Source organism: Hyla sarda, chromosome 10, assembly GCF_029499605.1.
Source record: "Hyla sarda isolate aHylSar1 chromosome 10, aHylSar1.hap1, whole genome shotgun sequence".
NCBI classification, from domain to species: Eukaryota; Metazoa; Chordata; class Amphibia; order Anura; family Hylidae; genus Hyla; species Hyla sarda.
This window is the reverse complement of record NC_079198.1, coordinates 668,903-696,579: the sequence shown is the minus strand read 5'-3', so window position 1 is coordinate 696,579 and position 27,677 is coordinate 668,903. Positions and strand designations below refer to the sequence as shown.

The 27,677-nt window shown below is 46.6% G+C and overlaps 1 protein-coding gene across 1 annotated transcript; it reads left to right on the top strand.

Annotated features, from left to right (window-relative positions):
- Positions 1-1,135: 1,135 nt before the first annotated feature.
- Positions 1,136-18,886, top strand: CASP9 (caspase 9). Its single transcript, XM_056542454.1, has 9 exons — positions 1,136-1,332; positions 2,335-2,545; positions 2,620-2,660; positions 2,761-2,937; positions 6,205-6,294; positions 6,465-6,612; positions 7,481-7,663; positions 13,236-13,345; positions 18,585-18,886. The coding sequence occupies exons 1-9, from the start codon at positions 1,201-1,203 to the stop codon at positions 18,675-18,677; spliced, it is 1,185 nt and encodes a 394-aa protein (XP_056398429.1). The 5' UTR covers positions 1,136-1,200; the 3' UTR covers positions 18,678-18,886.
- The last annotated feature ends 8,791 nt before the right edge of the window (positions 18,887-27,677 follow it).

Below are 27,677 nucleotides of genomic sequence, written 5' to 3'. Positions count from 1 at the left end.
CTCCTCCTCCTCACCTCCTAGACATCCTCCTCCTCACCTCCTAGACATCCTCCTCCTCACCTCCTAGACATCCTCCTCACCTCCTAGACGCCCTCCTCCTCCCTTGATCTCCTTGTTCCTCCTGCTCTAGATACGATGATTCCTATAGACTCTGAGGAGTTTTTGCACATGAGAAACCCGCCAGAGCTGGAGGCCAACCAGACCTTGTGCGGAGAAGCCATCACCATGGCAACCAATCAGATTCCTGCTCTCATTTATTTATTTTTTAACTCCCATGAGGGATAATATCTGGGATCTGGTTGGTTGCTATGGTGACGGATCAGTGGCGCCATCTTGAATGGGACGCAATAGTGTAATCCTCTGCCATGTAAAGACACCTCCCAGGTCCTCACACCAGTGACTACAACCCCCATCATCCTTCACCCCCTCATCACTGGGCCAGCCCCAGCCACCACGAACAAACCACGGACTACAACCCCCATCATCCTTCACCCCCCTCATCACTGGGCCAGCCCCAACCACGGACTACAACCCCCATTATCCTTCGCCCCCTCATCACTGGGCCAGCCCCAACCACGGACTACAACCCCCATCATCCTTCACCCCCCTCATCACTGGGCCAGCCCCAATCACGGACTACAACCCCCATCATCCTTCACCCCCCCTCATCACTGGGCCAGCCCCAACCACGGACTACAACCCCCATCATCCTTCACCCCCCTCATCACTGGGCCAGCCCCAATCACGGACTACAACCCCCATCATCCTTCACCAACCTCATCACTGGGCCAGCCCCAGCCACATGACCAAACCACGGACTACAACCCCCATCATCCTTCACCAACCTCATCACTGGGCCAGCCCCAGCCACATGACCAAACCACGGACTACAACCCCCATCACGCTCATCCCCTCCAGTATTTCCAACCAGGGCGCCTCCAGCTGTTGCAGAACTACAACTCCCAGCATGCCTGTCCAGGCATGCTGGGAGTTGCAGTTTTGCAACAGCTGGAGGCTCCCTAATTGGAGAACTCTACTTCAGACACCGCGTTACAGACTCCACAGAGGCTACCAAGTCACATGACCTGACCTCGTGTCACGTGACCTCCAGACGTCAGCCCGCGCTCCCCAGACCCTGAGTCTCCCTCACGTGACGCAGCGTGATGACGTAATGTTTACGGAAGTGTTTGTCCGGGCGGGATGGAGCAGAGACACCGGCAGATCCTGCAGCGGAACCGGGTCCGGCTCGTCACCTCCCTGCAGCCGGGGGATGTGTGTGACCGCCTGCTGGAGGAGGGAGTGTTCACCGGGGACATGATCGAGGAGATCCGGGTGAGCGGAACTACAACTCCCAGCATGCCCCGCCCTCCTGGGCAACTCTAACCCCTTCAGGACACCGCCCCAGACTTAGATTAACCCCTTAGGGCAGTGTTTCCCAACCAGGGCGCCTCCAGCTGTTGCAAAACTACAAGTCCCAGCATGGCCGGACAACTGATGCTTCATTGCATTTTATTACTGTGACTGGGTCATGTGATCACCAGTCTGACCCACAGAAAATTAGTGTGCTTCATGTAGTGTTTCCCAACCAGGCTGCCTCCAGCTGTTGCAAAACTACAACTCCCAGCATGACCGGACAGCCAACGGCTGTCCGGTCATGCTGGGAGTTGTAGTTTTGCAACAGCTGGAGGCACCCTGGTTGGGAAACACTGCCTTTTGAGACACAGTTGGCTTCATTTAGCGTTTTTGTATTTTCCTCCTCGTCTATTAAGAGATTCTGATGGATATTTATCAAAACCTGTAGAGAATGGCGCCGTTGCCCATAGCAACCAATGGATGTGGTGGTTCCTTTCTACACCGCGCACTTAAAACTGGGCCAATTCTCTTTATTCTGTGGGTCACCTCTTCTGGCCTCGTTCGAAACCCTTCCCCTGATGAAGCTTTGATAGATTGAAATGTATGTCGGGCACTGGTGATATGAATGAGGGCAGAAGGTTATTAGTGGGGTGTATATTAGTTCTGTATGGGGCGGTATTATTTATCTGTATATAACACGATGATCTAATCTGTAATAAGTCACTGACCCGCCTCCCCGCGTGTATCGTGCCGCCATCTTTTAGCATCCTCCATCCATTACGTGAATCTTCAGGGTCTTGTTTTTGGTGTTAAAGGAAAACTGTCCGCTTTCTCCCCCCGCACTAACCAGTGGTACAGGCTGGTAATACGGGGGGGGGGGGGTGACCAGTGTGATGCCTACCGTGCCCGGATCTGCCGCAGCGTTCGGCCGTAATCTTCGTGATATGCTGCTGAGGTGCTAACTCCGGTCTCTCTGCCCAGATTGCGGGGACGCGGAGGGATCAGGCTCGTCAGCTGCTCATTGACCTGGAGACCCGCGGCAGTGACGCCTTCCACCTCTTCCTGAAGTGTCTCCGGGACGCCGGGCAGAACGACCTCGCCGACCTCCTGCAGGACGGTGGGGGGAGGCGGGAGATGACAAAACCGGCCGCACAATCCCCGACACCCGTTTACCGGATACCAGAGGACAAACGTGAGTCTCCCCCGTGGCCTCGGCCGTCATCGCTGTCGTTCTTATTTTATTCGTTCTTTTTCCTCTTCCTTCAGGTCCTGACGATCAGAAGTGTAAACCACTGGACATGGAGACGGTCGGTATCTTCTCTGGACGGCGGGGGGTTAATGGGATGGTCCGGAGTCCATCTTTGCCGCGTGTACATATTCTGTATATTTAGCCCCTCTCTCTTTTAGGATTACCCCATGAACTTTGACCCCTGCGGCCATTGTCTGATCATCAATAACATGGAGTTCTCTGAGCCGTCCGGTCTGTCCTACAGAACCGGCTCCGACATCGACCGCGAGAAGCTGGAGAGACGAATGCGCTCGTATCGTTTCGAGGTGACGGTGAAGAACAACCTGAAGGCGGCGGTGAGTGCGCGGAGACCGGGGAGACGCCTGCACCCATAATCCAAATTCTACATAAACCAAATATAAAAGCCTCAGTGTCCAAATGGTAATACAGAATGTTTTTACAGGACCGCGCCCGATTATAGGCCTCTCTCCTGCACCCCCCCTACGCTCCGTCTTCTGCACCCCCCCTACGCTCCGTCTTCTGCACCCCCCCTACGCTCCGTCTTCTGCACCCCCCCTACGCTCCGTCTTCTGCACCCCCCCTACGCGCCGTCTTCTGCACCCCCCCTACGCTCCGTCTTCTGCACCCCCCCCCCCTACGCTCCGTCCTCGCCTGTGCCCCCTCCTTTACCCTCCGTCCTCTCCTGTGCCCCCTTCTTTACGCTCCATCTTCTCCTGCGCCCCCTTCTTTACCCTCCGTCCTCTCCTGCGCCCCCCTCTTTACTCTCCGTCCTCTCCTGCGCCCCCCTTCTTTACGCTCCATCTTCTCCTGTGCCCCCTTCTTTTCCCTCAGTCCTCTCCTGTGCCCCCTTCTTTATGCTCCGTCTTCTCCTGCGCCCTCTTCTTTACCCTCCGTCCTCTCCTGCGCCCCCCTTCTTTACACTCCATCTTCTCCTGCGCCCCCTTCTTTACCCTCCGTCCTCTCCTGCGCCCCCTTCTTTACGCTCCATCTTCTCCTGCGCCCCCTTCTTTACCCTCTGTCCTCTCCTGCGCCCCCCCTTCTTTACGCTCCATCTTCTCCTGTGCCCCCTTCTTTTCCCTCCGTCCTCTCCTGTGCCCCCTTCTTTACCCTCCGTCGTCTCCTGCGCCCCCTTCTTTACCCTCCGTCGTCTCCTGCGCCCCCCTTCTTTACACTCCATCTTCTCCTGCGCCCCCTTCTTTACCCTCCGTCCTCTCCTGTGCCCCCCTCTTTACGCTCCGTCCTCTCCTGCGCCCCCCTCTTTACCCTCTGTCCTCTCCTGCGCCCCTCTGTCCTCTCCTGCGCCCCCCTCTTTACTCTCCATCCTCTCCTGCGCCCCCCCTCTTTACCCTCTGTCCTCTCCTGCGCCCCCCTTCTTTACGCTCCATCTTCTCCTGTGCCCCCTTCTTTTCCCTCCGTCCTCTCATGTGCCCCCTTCTTTACGCTCCGTCTTCTCCTGCGCCCTCTTCTTTACCCTCTGTCCTCTCCTGCGCCCCCCTTCTTTACGCTCCATCTTCTCCTGCGCCCCCTTCTTTTCCCTCCATCTTCTCCTCCTGCGCCCCCTTCTTTACCCTCCGTCCTCTCCTGCGCCCCCCTCTTTACACTCCGTCCTCTCCTGCGCCCCCCTCTTTACCCTCCGTCCTCTCCTGCGCCCCTCCGTCCTCTCCTGCGCCCCCCTCTTTACCCTCTGTCCTCTCCTGCGCCCTCCGTCCTCTCCTGCGCCCCGCTCTTTACGCTTCGTCCTCTCCTGCGCCCCTCCGTCCTCTCCTGCGCCCCCCTCTTTACCCTCTGTCCTCTCCTGCGCCCCCCCTTCTTTACGCTCCATCTTCTCCTGTGCCAACTTCTTTACCCTCCGTCCTCTCTTGCGCCCCCCTCTTTACGCTCTGTCCTCTCCTGCGCCCCCCTCTTTACGCTCTGTCCTCTCCTGCGCCCCTCCATCCTCTCCTGCGCCCCGTCCTCTCCTGCGCCCCTCCATCCTCTCCTGCGCCCCCTCTTTACACTCCGTCCTCTCCTGCGCCCCTCCGTCCTCTCCTGCGCCCCCCTCTTTACGCTCCGTCCTCTCCTGCGCCCCCCTCTTTACGCTCCGTCCTCTCCTGCGCCCCCCTCTTTACGCTCCGTCCTCTCCTGCGCCCCCCCTCTTTACCCTCTGTCCTCTCCTGCGCCCCCCTCTTTACCCTCTGTCCTCTCCTGCGCCCCCCTCTTTACGCTCCGTCCTCTCCTGCGCCCCCCTCTTTACGCTCCGTCCTCTCCTGCGCCCCTCTGTCCTCTCCTGTGCCCCTCTGTCCTCTCCTGCGCCCCTCTGTCCTCTCCTGCGCCCCTCTGTCCTCTCCTGCGCCCCTCTGTCCTCTCCTGCGCCCCTCTGTCCTCTCCTGCGCCCCTCTGTCCTCTCCTGCGCCCCTCTGTCCTCTCCTGCGCCCCTCTGTCCTCTCCTGCGCCCCTCTGTCCTCTCCTGCGCCCCTCTGTCCTCTCCTGCGCCCCCCCTCTTTACGCTCCGTCCTCTCCTGCGCCCCTCTGTCCTCTCCTGCGCCCCTCTGTCCTCTCCTGCGCCCCCCCTCTTTACGCTCTGTCCTCTCCTGCGCCCCTCTGTCCTCTCCTGCGCCCCCCTCTTTACGCTCTGTCCTCTCCTGCGCCCCCCCTCTTTACGCTCTGTCCTCTCCTGCGCCCCTCTGTCCTCTCCTGCGCCCCCCTCTTTACCCTCTGTCCTCTCCTGCGCCCCTCCGTCCTCTCCTGCGCCCCCCTCTTTACCCTCTGTCCTCTCCTGCGCCCCCCCTTCTTTACGCTCCATCTTCTCCTGTGCCCCCTTCTTTTCCCTCCATCCTCTCCTGCGCCCCCCCTTCTTTACGCTCCATCTTCTCCTGTGCCCCCTTCTTTTCCCTCCATCTTCTCCTGTGCCCCCTTCTTTACCCTCCGTCCTCTCCTGCGCCCCCCTCTTTACGCTCTGTCCTCTCCTGCGCCCCTCCATCCTCTCCTGCGCCCCCTCTTTACACTCCATCCTCTCCTGCGCCCCTCCGTCCTCTCCTGCGCCCCCCCTCTTTACCCTCTGTCCTCTCCTGCGCCCCTCCGTCCTCTCCTGCGCCCCCCTCTTTACGCTCCGTCCTCTCCTGCGCCCCCCTCTTTACACTCCGTCCTCTCCTGCGCCCCCCTCTTTACCCTCTGTCCTCTCCTGCGCCCCCTTCTTTACCCTCCGTCCTCTCCTGCGCCCCCCTCTTTATGCTCCGTCCTCTCCTGCGCCCCCCTCTTTACGCTCCGTCCTCTCCTGCGCCCCCCTCTTTACGCTCCGTCCTCTCCTGCGCCCCCCCCTCTTTACGCTCCGTCCTCTCCTGCGCCCCCCTCTTTACGCTCCGTCCTCTCCTGCGCCCCCCCTCTTTACCCTCTGTCCTCTCCTGCGCCCCTCTGTCCTCTCCTGTGCCCCTCTGTCCTCTCCTGCGCACCCCCTCTTTACGCTCCGTCCTCTCCTGCGCCCCCCCTCTTTACGCTCTGTCCTCTCCTGCGCCCCTCTGTCCTCTCCTGCGCCCCTCTGTCCTCTCCTGCACCCCCCTTCTTTACGCTCCATCTTCTCCTGCGCCCTCACCCCTGTTACGTTGTCTCGTTCTCTATACTGACAGGAGATCCACGAGGAGCTGCAGCGTTTGGCCTCCAGGGATCACAGCGAGTGCGACTGCTGCTTGGTTGTCATCTTATCCCACGGCTGTGAGGTGAGCGCCCCCTGCTGCTGAATGACCAGTGATCAGGTGACGTCCTGCTAATTGTTGCCCCCTGGATCAGCAGGATCTCTGGTGTTTGATTAATAGACTTTTACAATAAGATTTCTTCATCCTTTTCCTCCTCTAATATCGGTAAACGATTCGATGTTTGTTCCTTCTAGATCAGACACACGCGCTTCCCAGGCGGGGTGTACGGGGCGGACGGGGTGTGGATCCCTGTGGAGCGGATCGTCCATTACTTCAATGGCTCCAACTGCCCCGGTCTGCGAGGAAAACCAAAGCTGTTCTTCATCCAGGCCTGTATAGGAGGTACGGGGAGCAGCACTCCATCCATCCATCCATCCATCCATCCATCTATTGTTCACTGTTGTCACACGTCTAAACAGAACTCCGGGATTTTTTCAGATATAGAGACTCATAGGGTGGGATTAAAGGTTCTTGTGCGTGCCTTGTGTTTACCTGTTATTGCTGATTGTTGCAGGCATTTTTAGCCATACTGATTGCAATTCCATCACTGAAATTATTTCCTAATGCTGCCTATATTTCCCATGAATCCTCTGGTTTTGCAGAGAGGGGGTGGAGTCTTATCACTGCACCTATTACCTGTCAAGATTCCAGCAGTCAGAAGAGGTGTTTACTATATATATTGATCCCATAGAGATAGCAGCAGTATACAGATAGAGCTGGGGGTGGTGGTGGTGGTGTATAACTACTATGTATTCCAGTGTTTCCCAAATTGGGTGCCTCCAGGTGTTGCAAAACTACAACTCCCAGCATGCCTGGACAGCCTTTGGCTGTCCAGGCATGCTGGAAGTTGTAGTTTTGCAACATCTGGATGCACTCTATTTGGGAAACACTGATGTATTCTGATCCCAAAGAGATAGCAGTATACAGATAGAGCTGCCGGGAGGGATCTGATAGGTGATGTCTTTCTGTAGTTCACCTAAAGTTAGCTGACCATGAACACATCACCTCCTGAGACACACAAAGCGACGTCATTTTCTGTGGATCAAACATGACCCAGTTACAGTAATGAAACTCATGGGCACAGCTGTGCTGGAATAAAACAGAGGGTGTTGTAGGAGCAGTGATGGTGAATGTACAACAACCCTGGAATGCCTCTTTATAATGTTGCGGATGAAGAACGTTGATGGGATTGTTATATTTGTCTTTCTAGACGAGCAGGACAGAGGTTTTGCTGTAGATTTGGGCGACTCAGGAGATCAACCGAACAAACCTGAGACAAACTCCTTGCAAAGTGACGCAACCGCCGTCCGTCCAGACTCAGAGGACACGACTGACGCGGTGGCCATACTGCCTACGCCCGGTGACATCCTGGTGTCATATTCTACCTTTCCAGGTAATTGCGTCACAGTCATAATGTCATCCGCCTCCATAATGTCATCCGCCTCCATAATGTCATCCGCCTCCATAATGTCATCCGCCTCCATAATGTCATCCGCCTCCATAATGTCATCCGCCTCCATAATGTCATCCGCTTCCCGAACAACTGGATAGGATCCTGTATTCCATCCATGTATGGGGCTTAAGAAAGGCCGAGAACTGAGGCTCTGAGCCATAGGGGCTACGTGGCAGCTTCACCCGACTATAATACTGCTCCTATATACAAGAATATAACTACTATAACACTGCCCCTATATACAGGAATATAACTACTATAATACTGCCTCCTATATACAAGAATATATCTACTATAACACTGCCCCTATATACAAGAATATAACTACTATAATACTGCTCCTATATACAAGAATATAACTACTATAATACTGCTCCTATATACAAGAATATAACTACTATAATACTGCTCCTATATACAAGAATATAACTACTATAATACTGCTCCTATATACAAGAATATAACTACTATAATACTGCCTCCTATATACAAGAATATAACTACTATAATACTGCTCCTATATACAAGAATATAACTACTATAATACTGCTCCTATATACAAGAATATAACTACTATAATACTGCTCCTATATACAAGAATATAACTACTATAATACTGCCTCCTATATACAAGAATATAACTACTATAATACTGCTCCTATATACAAGAATATAACTACTATATTACTTCTCCTATATACAAGTATATAACTACTATAATACTGCTCCTATATACAAGAATATAACTACTATAATACTGCTCCTATATACAAGAATATAACTACTATAATACTGCTCCTATATACAAGAATATAACTACTATAATACTGCTCCTATATACAAGAATATAACTACTATAATACTGCCTCCTATATACAAGAATATAACTACTATAATACTGCTCCTATATACAAGAATATAACTACTATAATACTGCTCCTATATACAAGAATATAACTACTATAATACTGCTCCTATATACAAGAATATAACTACTATATTACTTCTCCTATATACAAGTATATAACTACTATAATACTGCTCCTATATACAAGAATATAACTACTATAATACTGCTCCTATATACAAGAATATAACTACTATAATACTGCCTCCTATATACAAGAATATAACTACTATAATACTGCTCCTATATACAAGAATATAACTACTATAATACTGCTCCTATATACAAGAATATAACTACTATAATACTGCTCCTATATACAAGAATATAACTACTATAATACTGCCTCCTATATACAAGAATATAACTACTATAATACTGCTCCTATATACAAGAATATAACTACTATAATACTGCTCCTATATACAAGAATATAACTACTATAATACTGCTCCTATATACAAGAATATAACTACTATAATACTGCTCCTATATACAAGAATATAACTACTATAATACTGCTCCTATATACAAGAATATAACTACTATAATACTGCCTCCTATATACAAGAATATAACTACTATAATACTGCCTCCTATATACAAGAATATAACTACTATAATACTGCTCCTATATACAAGAATATAACTACTATAATACTGCTCCTATATACAAGAATATAACTACTATAATACTGCCTCCTATATACAAGAATATAACTACTATAATACTGCTCCTATATACAAGAATATAACTACTATAATACTGCTCCTATATACAAGAATATAACTACTATAATACTGCTCCTATATACAAGAATATAACTACTATAATACTGCTCCTATATACAAGAATATAACTACTATAATACTGCTCCTATATACAAGAATATAACTACTATAATCTAAGTGGAGAGAGGTGAGTGGCACCAGTGACTGAACTCCCTAAGTAGTTCATCCCCCTCCATGTCCTCCACCTCATGGATCCTTCCCCAAGGACCTGAATAAACCTACATCTTCAAGTACATACAGTGGGTGAGTGCGGTATCTTCATTTCTTCTTCTCTTATTCATATAACTACTATAATACTGCTCCTATATACAAGAATATAACTACTATAATACTGCTCCTATATACAAGAATATAACTACTATAATACTGCCCCCTATATACAAGAATATAACTACTATAATACTGCTCCTATATACAAGAATATAACTACTATAATACTGCTCCTATATACAAGAATATAACTACTATAATACTGCCCCTATATACAAGAATATAACTACTATAATACTGCCTCCTATATACAAGAATATAACTACTATAATACTGCTCCTATATACAAGAATATAACTACTATAATACTGCTCCTATATACAAGAATATAACTACTATAATACTGCTCCTATATACAAGAATATAACTACTATAATACTGCCTCCTATATACAAGAATATAACTACTATAATACTGCTCCTATATACAAGAATATAACTACTATAATACTGCTCCTATATACAAGAATATAACTACTATAATACTGCTCCTATATACAAGAATATAACTACTATAATACTGCTCCTATATACAAGAATATAACTACTATAATACTGCCCCTATATACAAGAATATATCTACTATAACACTGCTCCTATATACAAGAATATAACTACTATAATACTGCCTCCTATATACAAGAATATAACTACTATAATACTGCTCCTATATACAAGAATATAACTACTATAATACTGCTCCTATATACAAGAATATAACTACTATAATACTGCTCCTATATACAAGAATATAACTACTATAATACTGCTCCTATATACAAGAATATATCTACTATAATACTGCTCCTATATACAAGAATATAACTACTATAATACTGCTCCTATATACAAGAATATAACTACTATAATACTGCTCCTATATACAAGAATATAACTACTATAATACTGCCTCCTATATACAAGAATATAACTACTATAATACTGCCTCCTATATACAAGAATATAACTACTATAATACTGCCTCCTATATACAAGAATATAACTACTATAATACTGCTCCTATATACAAGAATATAACTACTATAATACTGCTTCTATATACAAGAATATAACTACTATAATACTGCTCCTATATACAAGAATATAACTACTATAATACTGCTCCTATATACAAGAATATAACTACTATAATACTGCCTCCTATATACAAGAATATAACTACTATAATACTGCCTCCTATATACAAGAATATAACTACTATAATACTGCTCCTATATACAAGAATATAACTACTATAATACTGCTCCTATATACAGGAATATAACTACTATAATACTGCTCCTATATACAAGAATATAACTACTATAATACTGCTCCTATATACAAGAATATAACTACTATAATACTGCTCCTATATACAAGAATATAACTACTATAATACTGCTCCTATATACAAGAAAATAACTACTATAATACTGCACCTATATACAAGAATATGACTACTATAATACTGCTCCTATATACAAGAATATGACTACTATAATACTGCTCCTATATACAAGAATATGACTACTATAATACTGCTCCTATATACAAGAATATAACTACTATAATACTGCCCCTATATACAAGAATATAACTAGTATAATACTGTCTCCTATATACAAGAATATAACTACTATAATACTGCTCCTATATACAAGAATATAACTACTATAATACTGCTCCTATATACAAGAATATAACTACTATAATACTGCTCCTATATACAAGAATATATCTACTATAATACTGCCCCCTATATACAAGAATATAACTACTATAATATTGCCTCCTATATACAAGAATATAACTACTATAATACTGCTCCTATATACAAGAATATAACTACTATAATATTGCTCCTATATACAAGAATATAACTACTATAATACTGCCCCTATATACAAGAATATAACTACTATAATACTGCTCCTATATACAAGAATATAACTACTATAATACTGCCTCTATATACAAGAATATAACTACTATAATACTGCTCCTATATACAAGAATATAACTACTATAATACTGCTCCCTATATACAAGAATATAACTACTATAATACTGCCCCTATATACAAGAATATATCTACTATAACACTGCTCCTATATACAAGAATATAACTACTATAATACTGCTCCTATATACAAGAATATAACTACTATAATACTGCTCCTATATACAAGAATATATCTACTATAATACTGCTCCTATATACAAGAATATAACTACTATAATACTGCTCCTATATAGAAGAATATAACTACTATAATACTGCCACTATATACAAGAATATAACTACTATAATACTGTCTCCTATATACAAGAATATAACTACTATAATACTGCTCCTATATACAAGAATATAACTACTATAATACTGCTCCTATATACAGGAATATAACTACTATAATACTGCTCCTATATAGAAGAATATAACTACTATAATACTGCCACTATATACAAGAATATAACTACTATAATACTGTCTCCTATATACAAGAATATAACTACTATAATACTGCTCCTATATACAAGAATATAACTACTATAATACTGCTCCTATATACAGGAATATAACTACTATAATACTGCCCCTATATACAAGAATATATCTACTATAATACTGCCTCCTATATACAAGAATATAACTACTATAATACTGCTCCTATATACAGGAATATAACTACTATAATACTGCCCCTATATACAAGAATATATCTACTATAATACTGCCTCCTATATACAAGAATATAACTACTATAATACTGTCTCCTATATACAAGAATATAACTACTATAATACTGCTCCTATATACAAGAATATAACTACTATAATACTGCTCCTATATACAAGAATATACTATAATACTGCCTCCTATATACAAGAATATAACTACTATAATACTGTCTCCTATATACAAGAATATAACTACTATAATACTGCTCCTATATACAAGAATATAACTACTATAATACTGCTCCTATATACAAGAATATAACTATTATAATACTGCTCCTATATACAAGAATATATCTACTATAATACTGCTCCTATATACAAGAATATAACTACTATATTACTGCTCCTATATACAAGAATATAACTACTATAATACTGCTCCTATATACAAGAATATAACTACTATAATACTGCCCCTATATACAAGAATATAACTACTATAATACTGCTCCTATATACAAGAATATATCTACTATAATACTGCCCCCTATATACAAGAATATATCTACTATAATACTGCCTCCTATATACAAGAATATAACTACTATAATACTGCTCCTATATACAAGAATATATCTACTATAATACTGCCCCTATATACAAGAATATATCTACTATAATACTGCCTCCTATATACAAGAATATAACTACTATAATACTGCTCCTATAAACAAGAATATAACTACTATAATACTGCTCCCATATACAAGAATATAACTACTATAATACTGCCCCTATATACAAGAATATAACTACTATAATCCTGCCTCCTCTTTGGGGTCTTCTCCTTCCTCAGGTTTTGTATCTTGGAGGGAGACGTTGAGTGGTTCTTGGTATGTGGACACTCTGGACGATGTTCTGGATCAGTTCGCCCGGACTCTGGATCTGCAGACTATGCTGGTGATGGTGAGAATCTTCTCTGATTTCTTTCATCCTTGTCCGGTTGCTACGTTGATGCCTCCTAATGATAGGGGATAAGATGTCTGAATGCGGGTTCCTGTGGCTGGGGTCCCCACAAGCTCCGTGCAGCACTGGGTTTCCCAGACTGAGAGGTGAACAAGATATAGAGGAGTTATTTTACCTGTATAGGGTGTATATGGGATGACACGTGTATAGGGTGTATATGGGATGACACGTGTATAGGGTGTATATGGGATGACACGTGTATAGGGTGTATATGGGATGACACGTGTATAGGGTGTATATGGGATGACACGTGGCTAGGGTGTATATGGGATGACGCGTGGATAGGGTGTATATGGGATGACGCGTGGATAGGGTGTATATGGGATGACGCGTGGATAGGGTGTATATGGGATGACGCGTGGCTAGGGTGTATATGGGATGACGCGTGGCTAGGGTGTATATGGGATGACGCGTGGCTAGGGTGTATATGGGATGACGCGTGGCTAGGGTGTATATGGGATGACGCGTGGCTAGGGTGTATATGGGATGACGTGTGGCTAGGGTGTATATGGGATGACGCGTGGCTAGGGTGTATATGGGATGACGCGTGGATAGGGTGTATATGGGATGACACGTGTAAAGGGTGTATATTGGATGACACCTGGATATGGGATGACACGTGTGTAGGGTGTATATGGGATGACGTATGGCTAGGGTGTATATGGGATGACACCTGGATATGGTGTATATGGGATGACACCTGGATATGAGATGACACGTGTATAGGGTGTATATGGGATGACACGTGTATAGGGTGTATATGGGATGACGCGTGGATAGGGTGTATATGGGATGACGCGTGGATAGGGTGTATATGGGATGACGCGTGGATAGGGTGTATATGGGATGACGCGTGGATAGGGTGTATATGGGATGACGCGTGGATAGGGTGTATATGGGATGACACGTGGATATGGGATGACGCGTGGATAGGGTGTATATGGGATGACGCGTGGATAGGGTGTATATGGGATGACGCGTGGATAGGGTGTATATGGGATGACGCGTGGATAGGGTGTATATGGGATGACACGTGGATATGGGATGACGCGTGGCTAGGGTGTATATGGGATGACGCGTGGCTAGGGTGTATATGGGATGACGCGTGGCTAGGGTGTATATGGGATGACGCGTGGCTAGGGTGTATATGGGATGACGCGTGGCTAGGGTGTATATGGGATGACGCGTGGCTAGGGTGTATATGGGATGACGCGTGTATAGGGTGTATATGGGATGACGCATGGATAGGGTGTATATGGGATGACGCATGGATAGGGTGTATATGGGATGACACCTGGATATGGGATGACATGTGTGTAGGGTGTATATGGGATGACACCTGGATATGGGATGACATGTGTGTAGGGTGTATATGGGATGACACCTGGATATGGGATGACACCTGGATATGGGATGACGTGTGTAGGGTGTATATGGGATGACACCTGTATATGGTGTATATGGTATGACACCTGGATATGGGATGACACGTGTGTAGGATGTATATGGGATGACGCGTGGATAGGGTGTATATGGGATGACACGTGGATAGGGTGTATATGGGATGACACCTGGATATGGGATGACACCTGGATAGGGTGTATATGGGATGACACCTGGATATGGAATGACACGTGTGTAGGATGTATATGGGATGACGCGTGGATAGGGTGTATATGGGATGACGCGTGGCTAGGGTGTATATGGGATGACGCGTGGCTAGGGTGTATATGGGATGACGCGTGGCTAGGGTGTATATGGGATGACGCGTGTATAGGGTGTATATGGGATGATGCATGGATATGGGATGACACGTGTGTAGGGTGTATATGGGATGACGCGTGGCTAGGGTGTATATGGGATGACGCGTGGCTAGGGTGTATATGGGATGACGCGTGGCTAGGGTGTATATGGGATGACGCGTGGCTAGGGTGTATATGGGATGACGCGTGTATAGGGTGTATATGGGATGATGCATGGATAGGGTGTATATGGGATGACACATGGATATGGGATGACACCTGGATAGGGTGTATATGGGATGACACATGGATATGGGATGACACCTGGATAGGGTGTATATGGGATGACACCTGGATATGGGATGACACGTGTGTAGGATGTATATGGGATGACGCGTGGATAGGGTGTATATGGGATGACGCGTGGATAGGGTGTATATGGGATGACGTGTGGATAGGGTGTATATGGGATGACACGTGTATAGGGTGTATATGGGATGACACGTGTATAGGGTGTATATGGGATGACACCTGGATATGGGATGACACCTGGATATGGGATGACATGTGTGTAGGGTGTATATGGGATGACACGTGTAAAGGGTGTATATGGGATGACACGTGTAAAGGGTGTATATGGGATGACACCTGGATATGGTGTATATGGTATGACACCTGGATATGGGATGACGCGTGGATAGGGTGTATATGGGATGACGCGTGGATAGGGTGTATATGGGATGACACGTGGATAGGGTGTATATGGGATGACACGTGTGTATGGTGTATATGGGATGACACGTGTAAAGGGTGTATATGGGATGACACGTGTAAAGGGTGTATATGGGATGACACCTGGATATGGTGTATATGGTATGACACCTGGATATGAGATGACGCGTGGATAGGGTGTATATGGGATGACGCGTGGATAGGGTGTATATGGGATGACGCGTGGATAGGGTGTATATGGGATGACGCGTGGATAGGGTGTATATGGGATGACGCGTGGATAGGGTGTATATGGGATGACGCGTGTATATGGGATGACGCGTGGCTAGGGTGTATATGGGATGACGCGTGGCTAAAGTGTATATGGGATGACGCGTGGCTAGGGTGTATATGGGATGACGCGTGGCTAGGGTGGCTATGGGATGACGCGTGGCTAGGGTGTATATGGGATGACGCGTGGCTAGGGTGTATATGGGATGACGCGTGTATAGGGTGTATATGGGATGATGCATGGATAGGGTGTATATGGGATGACACCTGGATATGGGATGACACGTGTGTAGGGTGTATATGGGATGACGCGTGGCTAGGGTGTATATGGGATGACGCGTGGCTAGGGTGTATATGGGATGACGCGTGGCTAGGGTGTATATGGGATGACGCGTGGTTAGGGGATGACGCGTGGCTAGGGTGGATATGGGATGACGCGTGGTTAGGGGATGACGCGTGGCTAGGGTGGCTATGGGATGACGCGTGGCTAGGGTGGCTATGGGATGACGCGTGGCTAGGGTGGCTATCGGATGACGCGTGGCTAGGGTGTATATGGGATGACGCGTGGCTAGGGTGTATATGGGATGACGCGTGGCTAGGGTGTATATGGGATGACGCGTGGCTAGGGTGTATATGGGATGACGCGTGGCTCGGGTGGCTATGGGATGACGCGTGGCTCGGGTGGCTATGGGATGACGCGTGGCTCGGGTGGCTATGGGATGACGCGTGGCTCGGGTGGCTATGGGATGACGCGTGGCTATGGGATGACGCGTGGCTAGGGTGTATATGGGATGACGCGTGGCTAGGGTGGCTATGGGATGACGCGTGGCTAGGGTGGCTATGGGATGACGCGTGGCTAGGGTGGCTATGGGATGACGCGTGGCTAGGGTGGCTATGGGATGACGCGTGGCTAGGGTGGCTATGGGATGACGCGTGGCTAGGGTGGCTATGGGATGACGCGTGGCTAGGGTGGCTATGGGATGACGCGTGGCTAGGGTGGATATGGGATGACGCGTGGCTAGGGTGGATATGGGATGACGCGTGGATAGGGTGTATATGGGATGACGCGTGGCTAGGGTGTATATGGGATGACGCGTGGCTAGGGTGGCTATGGGATGACGCGTGGCTAGGGTGGCTATGGGATGACGCGTGGCTAGGGTGGCTATGGGATGACGCGTGGCTAGGGTGGCTATGGGATGACGCGTGGCTAGGGTGGCTATGGGATGACGGGTGGCTATGGGATGACGCGTGGCTAGGGTGTATATGGGATGACGGGTGTATATGGGATGACGCGTGGCTAGGGTGGATATGGGATGACGCGTGGCTAGGGTGTATATGGGATGACGCGTGGCTAGGGTGTATATGGGATGACGCGTGGCTAGGGTGTATATGGGATGACGCGTGGCTAGGGTGGATATGGGATGACGCGTGGCTAGGGTGGATATGGGATGACGCGTGGCTAGGGTGGATATGGGATGACGCGTGGCTAGGGTGGATATGGGATGACGCGTGGCTAGGGTGGATATGGGATGACGCGTGGCTAGGGTGGCTATGGGATGACGCGTGGCTAGGGTGGCTATGGGATGACGCGTGGCTAGGGTGGCTATGGGATGACGCGTGGCTAGGGTGGCTATGGGATGACGCGTGGCTAGGGTGGCTATGGGATGACGCGTGGCTAGGGTGGCTATGGGATGACGCGTGGCTAGGGTGGATATGGGATGACGCGTGGCTAGGGTGGATATGGGATGACGCGTGGCTAGGGTGGATATGGGATGACGCGTGGCTAGGGTGTATATGGGATGACGCGTGGCTAGGGTGGCTATGGGATGACGCGTGGCTAGGGTGTATATGGGATGACGCGTGGCTAGGGTGTATATGGGATGACGCGTGGCTAGGGTGGATATGGGATGACGCGTGGCTAGGGTGTATATGGGATGACGCGTGGCTAGGGTGTATATGGGATGACGCGTGTATATGTTGCCTATTTTTAAGTGCAGGCTCCAGAGATATCGCTTTATTTCTTCATGTATCTTTTCCTCCTTTTTTATTGTATAAATTCATTTTATTCACGTTTCAATTCACTGTTAGTTTTTTATCTGTACAGATACAATGATACAATGATTGGTTCTAATTAGTTTGAATTGACCAGGATTTTTGCTCTCCTCCTCCTCCTCCTCAGTTTTGTGTGAACATACACTTACTGTCCGAGTCAAGATAAGCAGCTGTCACACTAGGACAGAGCGTAATGAGGAGTTAGATGGTGGAGAGATTGGGAAGAGGCGGTGATGTCACTGATTTAGGGGCGGGGTTATATAGGGATCGGGGATGTCACAGATTTGGGAGAGGGGTTATATAGGGCTCGGGGATGTCACAGATTTAGGGGCGGGGTTATCTGAGGATCGGTGATGTCATAGATTACTGTTGTTTTTCCTCAGGTCGCCGACCGAGTCTCGGCCAAAGGAACCTACAAGCAGATGCCGGGCGTCTTCAACTTCCTCCGGAAGAGATTTTTCTTCAAAACAGACTGATCTGTCTCAGCGGCGCCCCCAGTGGTCGGTTCTGTCTGCAGAAAGAGGGAAGACTCCTGTACCTTCCTTCTCGCCTTCCTTAGGAATCGGGGGTTTTATGTTCCACTTTATAAGAAGACGATCGGGATCGGGCCCCTGCTCCACTGAACCGTTCACACTTAGGTTTTATATTTTTTTAAACAAAAATAAATAAACAACATTTTGAAAAATGTTTTAGTTCTTATGGTTTTTGGCAAGAAGACTCCCATATAGGTAAATGGTGCTATGTAATGTTCCCAACCAGGGGGCCTCCAGCTGTTGCAAAACTACAACTTCTAGCAGTCCAAACCTGAAGGGAATTGTAGTTTTGTAACTGCTGGAGGCCCCCTGGTTGGGAAAAAAAAATGTGTTAAGCACCATGATTTTCTGTAGGTCGGACTGGTGATCACATGACCCAGTAACGAAATGCATTGATGCAACGGCTGTCCGGGCATGCTGGGAGTTTAGTTTTGCATCAGCTGTCAGGGTGGTTTGTTACATTTTAGCAGCAGTGATACAGATTGTGGTTAAAAAAAACATGCGGGAATGCATTTGAAAATGCGCAAGAACATATTCATTATTTATATTTATTTATTATTTTTTATTTATTTATTTTTGGAACATCGTTGCATTATTTTAAATGTTATAATTTTTTTTTTGTGCTCGTTTACATTTTTTTAATTTATAATTATTTTTACTATGGCCGTGATTTCCTAAGATTGTTGTGTAGGTTTTTGACACAATGAAACGAAAGCCTGCAGCGCTCTTAAGATATCTTCTGGTTTATCAGTGGCCGCCGTACATCGTGTTCCCACCATTTCCCCTCAGTGAGAAGAGTCACAGCTGCTACGACCGGCTCTGAACAGTGTCCTTGGGCCCTCGTGTATACAGCGCCCCTGCCAGGACATACAGGCACTGCATGACGTGTTTGTCCCAAGATACTTTCCCCTAAAAAGACAGAACACTTAAAGGAATTATCTGTTTCTTCCCCGATCAATGCTGAAGCACCTCCACATACAGTCCATTATATAGAGGCCTCGCTCAGGATAGTCCATCAGTGTGGGGTCTGTACATACAGTCCATTATATAGAGGCCTCGCTCAGGATAGTCCATCAGTGTGGGGTCTGTATATACAGTCCATTATATAGAGGCCTCGCTCAGGATAGTCCATCAGTGCGGGGTCTGTATATACAGTCCATTATATAGAGGCCTCGCTCAGGATAGTCCATCAGTGTGGGGTCTGTATATACAGTCCATTATATAGAGGCCTCGCTCAGGATAGTCCATCAGTGCGGGGTCTGTATATACAGTCCATTATATAGAGGCCTCGCTCAGGATAGTCCATCAGTGCGGGGTCTGTATATACAGTCCATTATATAGAGGCCTCGCTCAGGATAGTCCATCAGTGTGGGGTCTGTATATACAATCCATTATATAGAGACCTCGCTCAGGATAGTCCATCAGTGTGGGGTCTGTATATACAATCCATTATATAGAGGCCTCGCTCAGGATAGTCCATCAGTGTGGGGTCTGTATATACAATCCATTATATAGAGGCCTCGCTCAGGATAGTCCATCAGTGTGGGGTCTGTATATACAGTCCATTATATAGAGGCCTCGCTCAGGATAGTCCATCAGTGTGGGGTCTGTATATACAGTTCATTATATAGAGGCCTCGCTCAGGATAGTCCATCAGTGTGGGGTCTGTATATACAGTCCATTATATAGAGGCCTCGCTCAGGATAGTCCATCAGTGTGGGGTCTGTATATACAATCCATTATATAGAGGCCTCGCTCAGGATAGTCCATCAGTGTGGGGTCTGTATATACAGTCCATTATATAGAGGCCTCGCTCAGGATAGTCCATCAGTGTGGGGTCTGTATATACAGTCCATTATATAGAGGCCTTGGGTCAGGATAGTCCATCAGTGTGGGGTCTGTATATACAGTCCATTATATAGAGGCCTCGCTCAGGATAGTCCATCAGTGTGGGGTCTGTATATACAGTCCATTATATGGAGGCCTCGCTAAGGATAGTCCATCAGTGTTGGGTCTGTATATACAGTCCATTATATAGAGGCCTCGCTCAGGATAGTCCATCAGTGTGGGGTCTGTATATACAGTCCATTATATAGAGACCTCGCTCAGGATAGTCCATCAGTGTGGGGTCTGTATATACAGTCCATTATATAGAGGCCTCGCTAAGGATAGTCCATCAGTGTGGGGTCTGTATATACAGTCCATTATATAGAGACCTCGCTCAGGATAGTCCATCTGTGTGGGGTCTGTATATACAATCCATTATATAGAGGCCTCGCTCAGGATAGTCCATCAGTGTGGGGTCTGTATATACAATCCATTATATAGAGGCCTCGCTCAGGATAGTCCATCAGTGTGGGGTCTGTATATACAATCCATTATATAGAGGCCTCGCTCAGGATAGTCCATCAGTGTGGGGTCTGTATATACAGTCCATTATATAGAGGCCTCGCTCAGGATAGTCCATCAGTGTGGGGTCTGTATATACAGTCCATTATATAGAGACCTCGCTCAGGATAGTCCATCTGTGTGGGGTCTGTATATACAATCCATTATATAGAGGCCTCGCTCAGGATAGTCCATCAGTGTGGGGTCTGTATATACAATCCATTATATAGAGGCCTCGCTCAGGATAGTCCATCAGTGTGGGGTCTGTATATACAGTCCATTATATAGAGGCCTCGCTCAGGATAGTCCATCAGTGTGGGGTCTGTATATACAGTCCATTATATAGAGGCCTCGCTCAGGATAGTCCATCAGTGTGGGGTCTGTATATACAGTCCATTATATAGAGACCTCGCTCAGGATAGTCCATCTGTGTGGGGTCTGTATATACAATCCATTATATAGAGGCCTCGCTCAGGATAGTCCATCAGTGTGGGGTCTGTATATACAGTCCATTATATAGAGGCCTCGCTCAGGATAGTCCATCAGTGTGGGGTCTGTATATACAATCCATTATATAGAGGCCTCGCTCAGGATAGTCCATCAGTGTGGGGTCTGTATATACAATCCATTATATAGAGGCCTCGCTCAGGATAGTCCATCAGTGTGGGGTCTGTATATACAGTCCATTATATAGAGGCCTCGCTCAGGATAGTCCATCAGTGTGGGGTCTGTACATACAGTCCATTATATAGAGGCCTCGCTAAGGATAGTCCATCAGTGTGGGGTCTGTATATACAGTCCATTATATAGAGGCCTCGCTCAGGATAGTCCATCAGTGTGGGGTCTGTATATACAGTCCATTATATAGAGGCCTCGCTCAGGATAGTCCATCAGTGTTGGGTCTGTATATACAGTCCATTATATAGTGGCCACGCTCAGGATAGTCCATCAGTGCGGGGTCTTTATATAGAGTCCATTAAATAGAGGCCTCGCTCAGGATAGTCCATCAGTATGGGGTCTGTATATACAGTCCATTATATAGAAACCTCGCTCAGGATAGTCCATCAGTGTGGGGTCTGTATATACAATACATTATATAGAGGCCTCGCTCAGGATAGTCCATCAGTGTGGGGTCTGTATATACAGTCCATTATATAGAGGCCTCGCTCAGGATAGTCCATCAGTGTGGGGTCTGTATATACAGTCCATTATATAGAGGCCTCGCTCAGGATAGTCCATCAGTGTGGGGTCTGTATATACAGTCCATTATATAGAGGCCTCGCTCAGGATAGTCCATCAGTGTGGGGTCTGTATATACAGTCCATTATATAGAGGCCTCGCTCAGGATAGTCCATCAGTGTGGGGTCTGTATATACAGTTCATTATATAGAGGCCTCGCTCAGGATAGTCCATCAGTGTGGGGTCTGTATATACAGTCCATTATATAGAGGCCTCGCTCAGGATAGTCCATCAGTGTGGGGTCTGTATATACAGTCCATTATATAGAGGCCTCGCTCAGGATAGTCCATCAGTGTGGGGTCTGTATATACAGTCCATTATATAGAGACCTCGCTCAGGATAGTCCATCAGTGTGGGGTCTGTATATACAATACATTATATAGAGGCCTCGCTCAGGATAGTCCATCTGTGTGGGGTCTGTATATACAATCCATTATATAGAGGCCTCGCTCAGGATAGTCCATCAGTGTGGGGTCTGTATATACAGTTCATTATATAGAGGCCTCGCTCAGGATAGTCCATCAGTGTGGGGTCTGTATATACAGTCCATTATATAGAGGCCTCGCTCAGGATAGTCCATCAGTGTGGGGTCTGTATATACAGTCCATTATATAGAGACCTCGCTCAGGATAGTCCATCTGTGTGGGGTCTGTATATACAGTCCATTATATAGAGGCCTCGCTCAGGATAGTCCATCAGTGTGGGGTCTGTATATACAATCCATTATATAGAGGCCTCGCTCAGGATAGTCCATCAGTGTGGGGTCTGTATATACAGTCCATTATATAGAGGCCTCTGGTCAGGATAGTCCATCAGTGTGGGGTCTGTATATACAGTCCATTATATAGAGGCCTCGCTCAGGATAGTCCATCAGTGTGGGGTCTGTATATACAGTCCATTATATAGAGGCCTCGCTCAGGATAGTCCATCAGTGTTGGGTCTGTATATACAGTCCATTATATAGAGGCCTCGCTCAGGATAGTCCATCAGTGCGGGGTCTTTATATAGAGTCCATTATATAGAGGCCTCGCTCAGGATAGTCCATCAGTATGGGGTCTGTATATACAGTCCATTATATAGAAACCTCGCTCAGGATAGTCCATCAGTGTGGGGTCTGTATATACAATACATTATATAGAGGCCTCACTCAGGATAGTCCATCAGTGTGGGGTCTGTATATACAGTCCATTATATAGAGGCCTCGCTGAGGATAGTCCATCAGTGTGGGGTCTGTATATACAGTCCATTATATAGAGGCCTCGCTCAGGATAGTCCATCAGTGTGGGGTCTGTATATACAGTCCATTATATAGAGGCCTCGCTCAGGATAGTCCATCAGTGTGGGGTCTGTATATACAGTCCATTATATAGAGGCCTCGCTCAGGATAGTCCATCAGTGTGGGGTCTGTATATACAGTCCATTATATAGAGGCCTCGCTCAGGATAGTCCATCAGTGTGGGGTCTGTATATACAGTCCATTATATAGAGGCCTCGCTCAGGATAGTCCATCAGTGTGGGGTCTGTATATACAGTCCATTATATAGAGGCCTCGCTCAGGATAGTCCATCAGTGTGGGGTCTGTATATACAGTCCATTATATAGAGGCCTCGCTCAGGATAGTCCATCAGTGTGGGGTCTGTATATACAGTCCATTATATAGAGGCCTCGCTCAGGATAGTCCATCAGTGTGGGGTCTGTATATACAGTCCATTATATAGAGGCCTCGGCTCAGGATAGTCCATCAGTGTGGGGTCTGTATATACAGTCCATTATATAGAGGCCTCGCTCAGGATAGTCCGTCATTGTGGGGTCTGTATATACAATCCATTATATAGAGGCCTCGCTCAGGATAGTCCATCAGTGTGGGGTCTGTATATACAGTCCATTATATAGAGGCCTCGCTCAGGATAGTCCATCAGTGTGGGGTCTGTATATACAGTCCATTATATAGAGGCCTCGCTCAGGATAGTCCATCAGTGTGGGGTCTGTATATACAGTCCATTATATAGAGGCCTCGCTCAGGATAGTCCATCAGTGTGGGGTCTGTATATACAGTCCATTATATAGAGGCCTCGCTCAGGATAGTCCATCAGTGTGGGGTCTGTATATACAGTCCATTATATAGAGGCCTCGCTCAGGATAGTCCATCAGTGTGGGGTCTGTATATACAGTCCATTATATAGAGGCCTCGCTCAGGATAGTCCATCAGTGTGGGGTCTGTATATACAGTCCATTATATAGAGGCCTCGCTCAGGATAGTCCATCAGTGTGGGGTCTGTATATACAGTCCATTATATAGAGGCCTCGCTCAGGATAGTCCATCAGTGTGGGGTCTGTATATACAGTCCATTATATAGAGGCCTCGCTCAGGATAGTCCATCAGTGTGGGGTCTGTATATACAGTCCATTATATAGAGGCCTCGCTCAGGATAGTCCATCAGTGTGGGGTCTGTATATACAGTCCATTATATAGAGGCCTCGCTCAGGATAGTCCATCAGTGTGGGGTCTGTATATACAGTCCATTATATAGAGGCCTCGGCTCAGGATAGTCCATCAGTGTGGGGTCTGTATATACAGTCCATTATATAGAGGCCTCGCTCAGGATAGTCCGTCATTGTGGGGTCTGTATATACAATCCATTATATAGAGGCCTCGCTCAGGATAGTCCATCAGTGTGGGGTCTGTATATACAGTCCATTATATAGAGGCCTCGCTCAGGATAGTCCATCAGTGTGGGGTATGTATATACAGTCCATTATATAGAGGCCTCGCTCAGGATAGTCCATCAGTGTGGGGTATGTATATACAGTCCATTATATAGAGGCCTCGCTCAGGATAGTCCATCAGTGTGGGGTCTGTATATACAGTCCATTATATAGAGGCCTCGCTCAGGATAGTCCATCAGTGTGGGGTCTGTATATACAGTCCATTATATAGAGGCCTCGCTCAGGATAGTCCATCAGTGTGGGGTCTGTATATACAGTCCATTATATAGAGGCCTCGCTCAGGATAGTCCATCAGTGTGGGGTCTGTATATACAGTCCATTATATAGAGGCCTCGCTCAGGATAGTCCATCAGTGTGGGGTCTGTATATACAGTCCATTATATAGAGGCCTCGCTCAGGATAGTCCATCAGTGTGGGGTCTGTATATACAGTCCATTATATAGAGGCCTCACTCAGGATAGTCCATCAGTTTGGGGTCTGTATATACAGTCCATTATATAGAGGCCTCGCTCAGGATAGTCCATCAGTGTGGGGTCTGTATATACAGTCCATTATATAGAGGCCTCGCTCAGGATAGTCCATCAGTGTGGGGTCTGTATATACAGTCCATTATATAGAGGCCTCGGCTCAGGATAGTCCATCAGTGTTGGGTCTGTATATACAGTCCATTATATAGAGGCCTTGGGTCAGGATAGTCAATCGTTGTGGGGTCTGTATATACAATCCATTATATAGAGGCCTCGCTCAGGATAGTCCATCAGTGTAGGGTCTGTATATACAGTCCATTATATAGAGGCCTCGCTCAGGATAGTCCATCGTTGTGGGGTCTGTATATACAGTCCATTATATAGAGGCCTCGCTCAGGATAGTCCATCAGTGTGGGGTCTGTATATACAGTCCATTATATAGAGGCCTCGCTCAGGATAGTCCATCAGTGTGGGGTCTGTATATACAGTCCATTATATAGAGGCCTCGCTCAGGATAGTCCATCAGTGTGGGGTCTGTATATACAGTCCATTATATAGAGGCCTCGCTCAGGATAGTCCATCAGTGTGGGGTCTGTATATACAGTCCATTATATAGAGGCCTCGCTCAGGATAGTCCATCAGTGTGGGGTCTGTATATACAGTCCATTATATAGAGGCTCGTTCAGGATAGTCCATCAGTGTGGGGTCTGTATATACAGTCCATTATTTAGAGGCTTTGCTCATTATAGTCCATCAGTGTGGGGTCTGTATATACAGTCCATTATATAGAGGCCTCGCTCAGGATAGTCCATCAGTGTGGGGTCTGTATATACAGTCCATTATATAGAGGCCTCGGCTCAGGATAGTCCATCAGTGTGGGGTCTGTATATACAGTCCATTATATAGAGGCCTCGCTCAGGATAGTCCATCAGTGTGGGGTCTGTATATACAGTCCATTATATAGAGGCCTCGCTCAGGATAGTCCATCAGTGTGGGGTCTGTATATACAATCCATTATATAGAGGCCTCGCTCAGGATAGTCCATCAGTGTGGGGTCTGTATATACAGTCCATTATATAGAGGCCTCGGCTCAGGATAGTCCATCAGTGTGGGGTCTGTATATACAGTCCATTATATAGAGGCCTCGCTCAGGATAGTCCATCAGTGTGGGGTCTGTATATACAGTCCATTATATAGAGGCCTCGCTCAGGATAGTCCATCAGTGTGGGGTCTGTATATACAATCCATTATATAGAGGCCTCGCTCAGGATAGTCCATCAGTGTGGGGTCTGTATATACAGTCCATTATATAGAGGCCTCGCTCAGGATAGTCCATCAGTGTGGGGTCTGTATATACAGTCCATTATATAGAGGCCTCGCTCAGGATAGTCCATCAGTGTGGGGTCTGTATATACAGTCCATTATATAGAGGCCTCGCTCAGGATAGTCCATCAGTGTGGGGTCTGTATATACAATCCATTATATAGAGGCCTCACTCAGGATAGTCCATCAGTGTGAGGTCTGTATATACAATACATTATATAGAGGCCTCGCTCAGGATAGTCCATCAGTGTGGGGTCTGTATATACAGTCCATTATATAGAGGCCTCGGCTCAGGATAGTCCATCGTTGTGGGGTCTGTATATACAGTCCATTATATAGAGGCCTCGGCTCAGGATAGTCCATCGTTGTGGGGTCTGTATATACAGTCCATTATATAGAGGCCTCGCTCAGGATAGTCCATCAGTGTGGGGTCTGTATATACAGTCCATTATATAGAGGCCTCGGCTCAGGATAGTCCATCGTTGTGGGGTCTGTATATACAGTCCATTATATAGAGGCCTTGGGTCAGGATAGTCCATCAGTGTTGGGTCTGTATATACAGTCCATTATATAGAGGCCTCGCTCAGGATAGTCCATCAGTGTGGGGTCTGTATATACAGTCCATTATATAGAGGCCTCGCTCAGGATAGTCCATCAGTGTGGGGTCTGTATATACAATCCATCATATAGAGACCTCGCTCAGGATAGTCCATCAGTGTGGGGTCTGTATATACAATCCATTATATAGAAACCTCGCTCAGGATAGTCCATCAGTGTGGGGTCTGTATATACAATCCAT

Coding starts and splice junctions, on each gene's coding strand:
- CASP9 (XM_056542454.1), top strand. CDS start 1,201: ATGGAGCAGAGACACCGGCAGATCCTGCAGCGGAACCGGGTCCGGCTC. Junction 1,333..2,334: donor ACATGATCGAGGAGATCCGG/GTGAGCGGAACT, acceptor CTCTCTGCCCAG/ATTGCGGGGACGCGGAGGGA. Junction 6,613..7,480: donor CATCCAGGCCTGTATAGGAG/GTACGGGGAGCA, acceptor TTGTCTTTCTAG/ACGAGCAGGACAGAGGTTTT.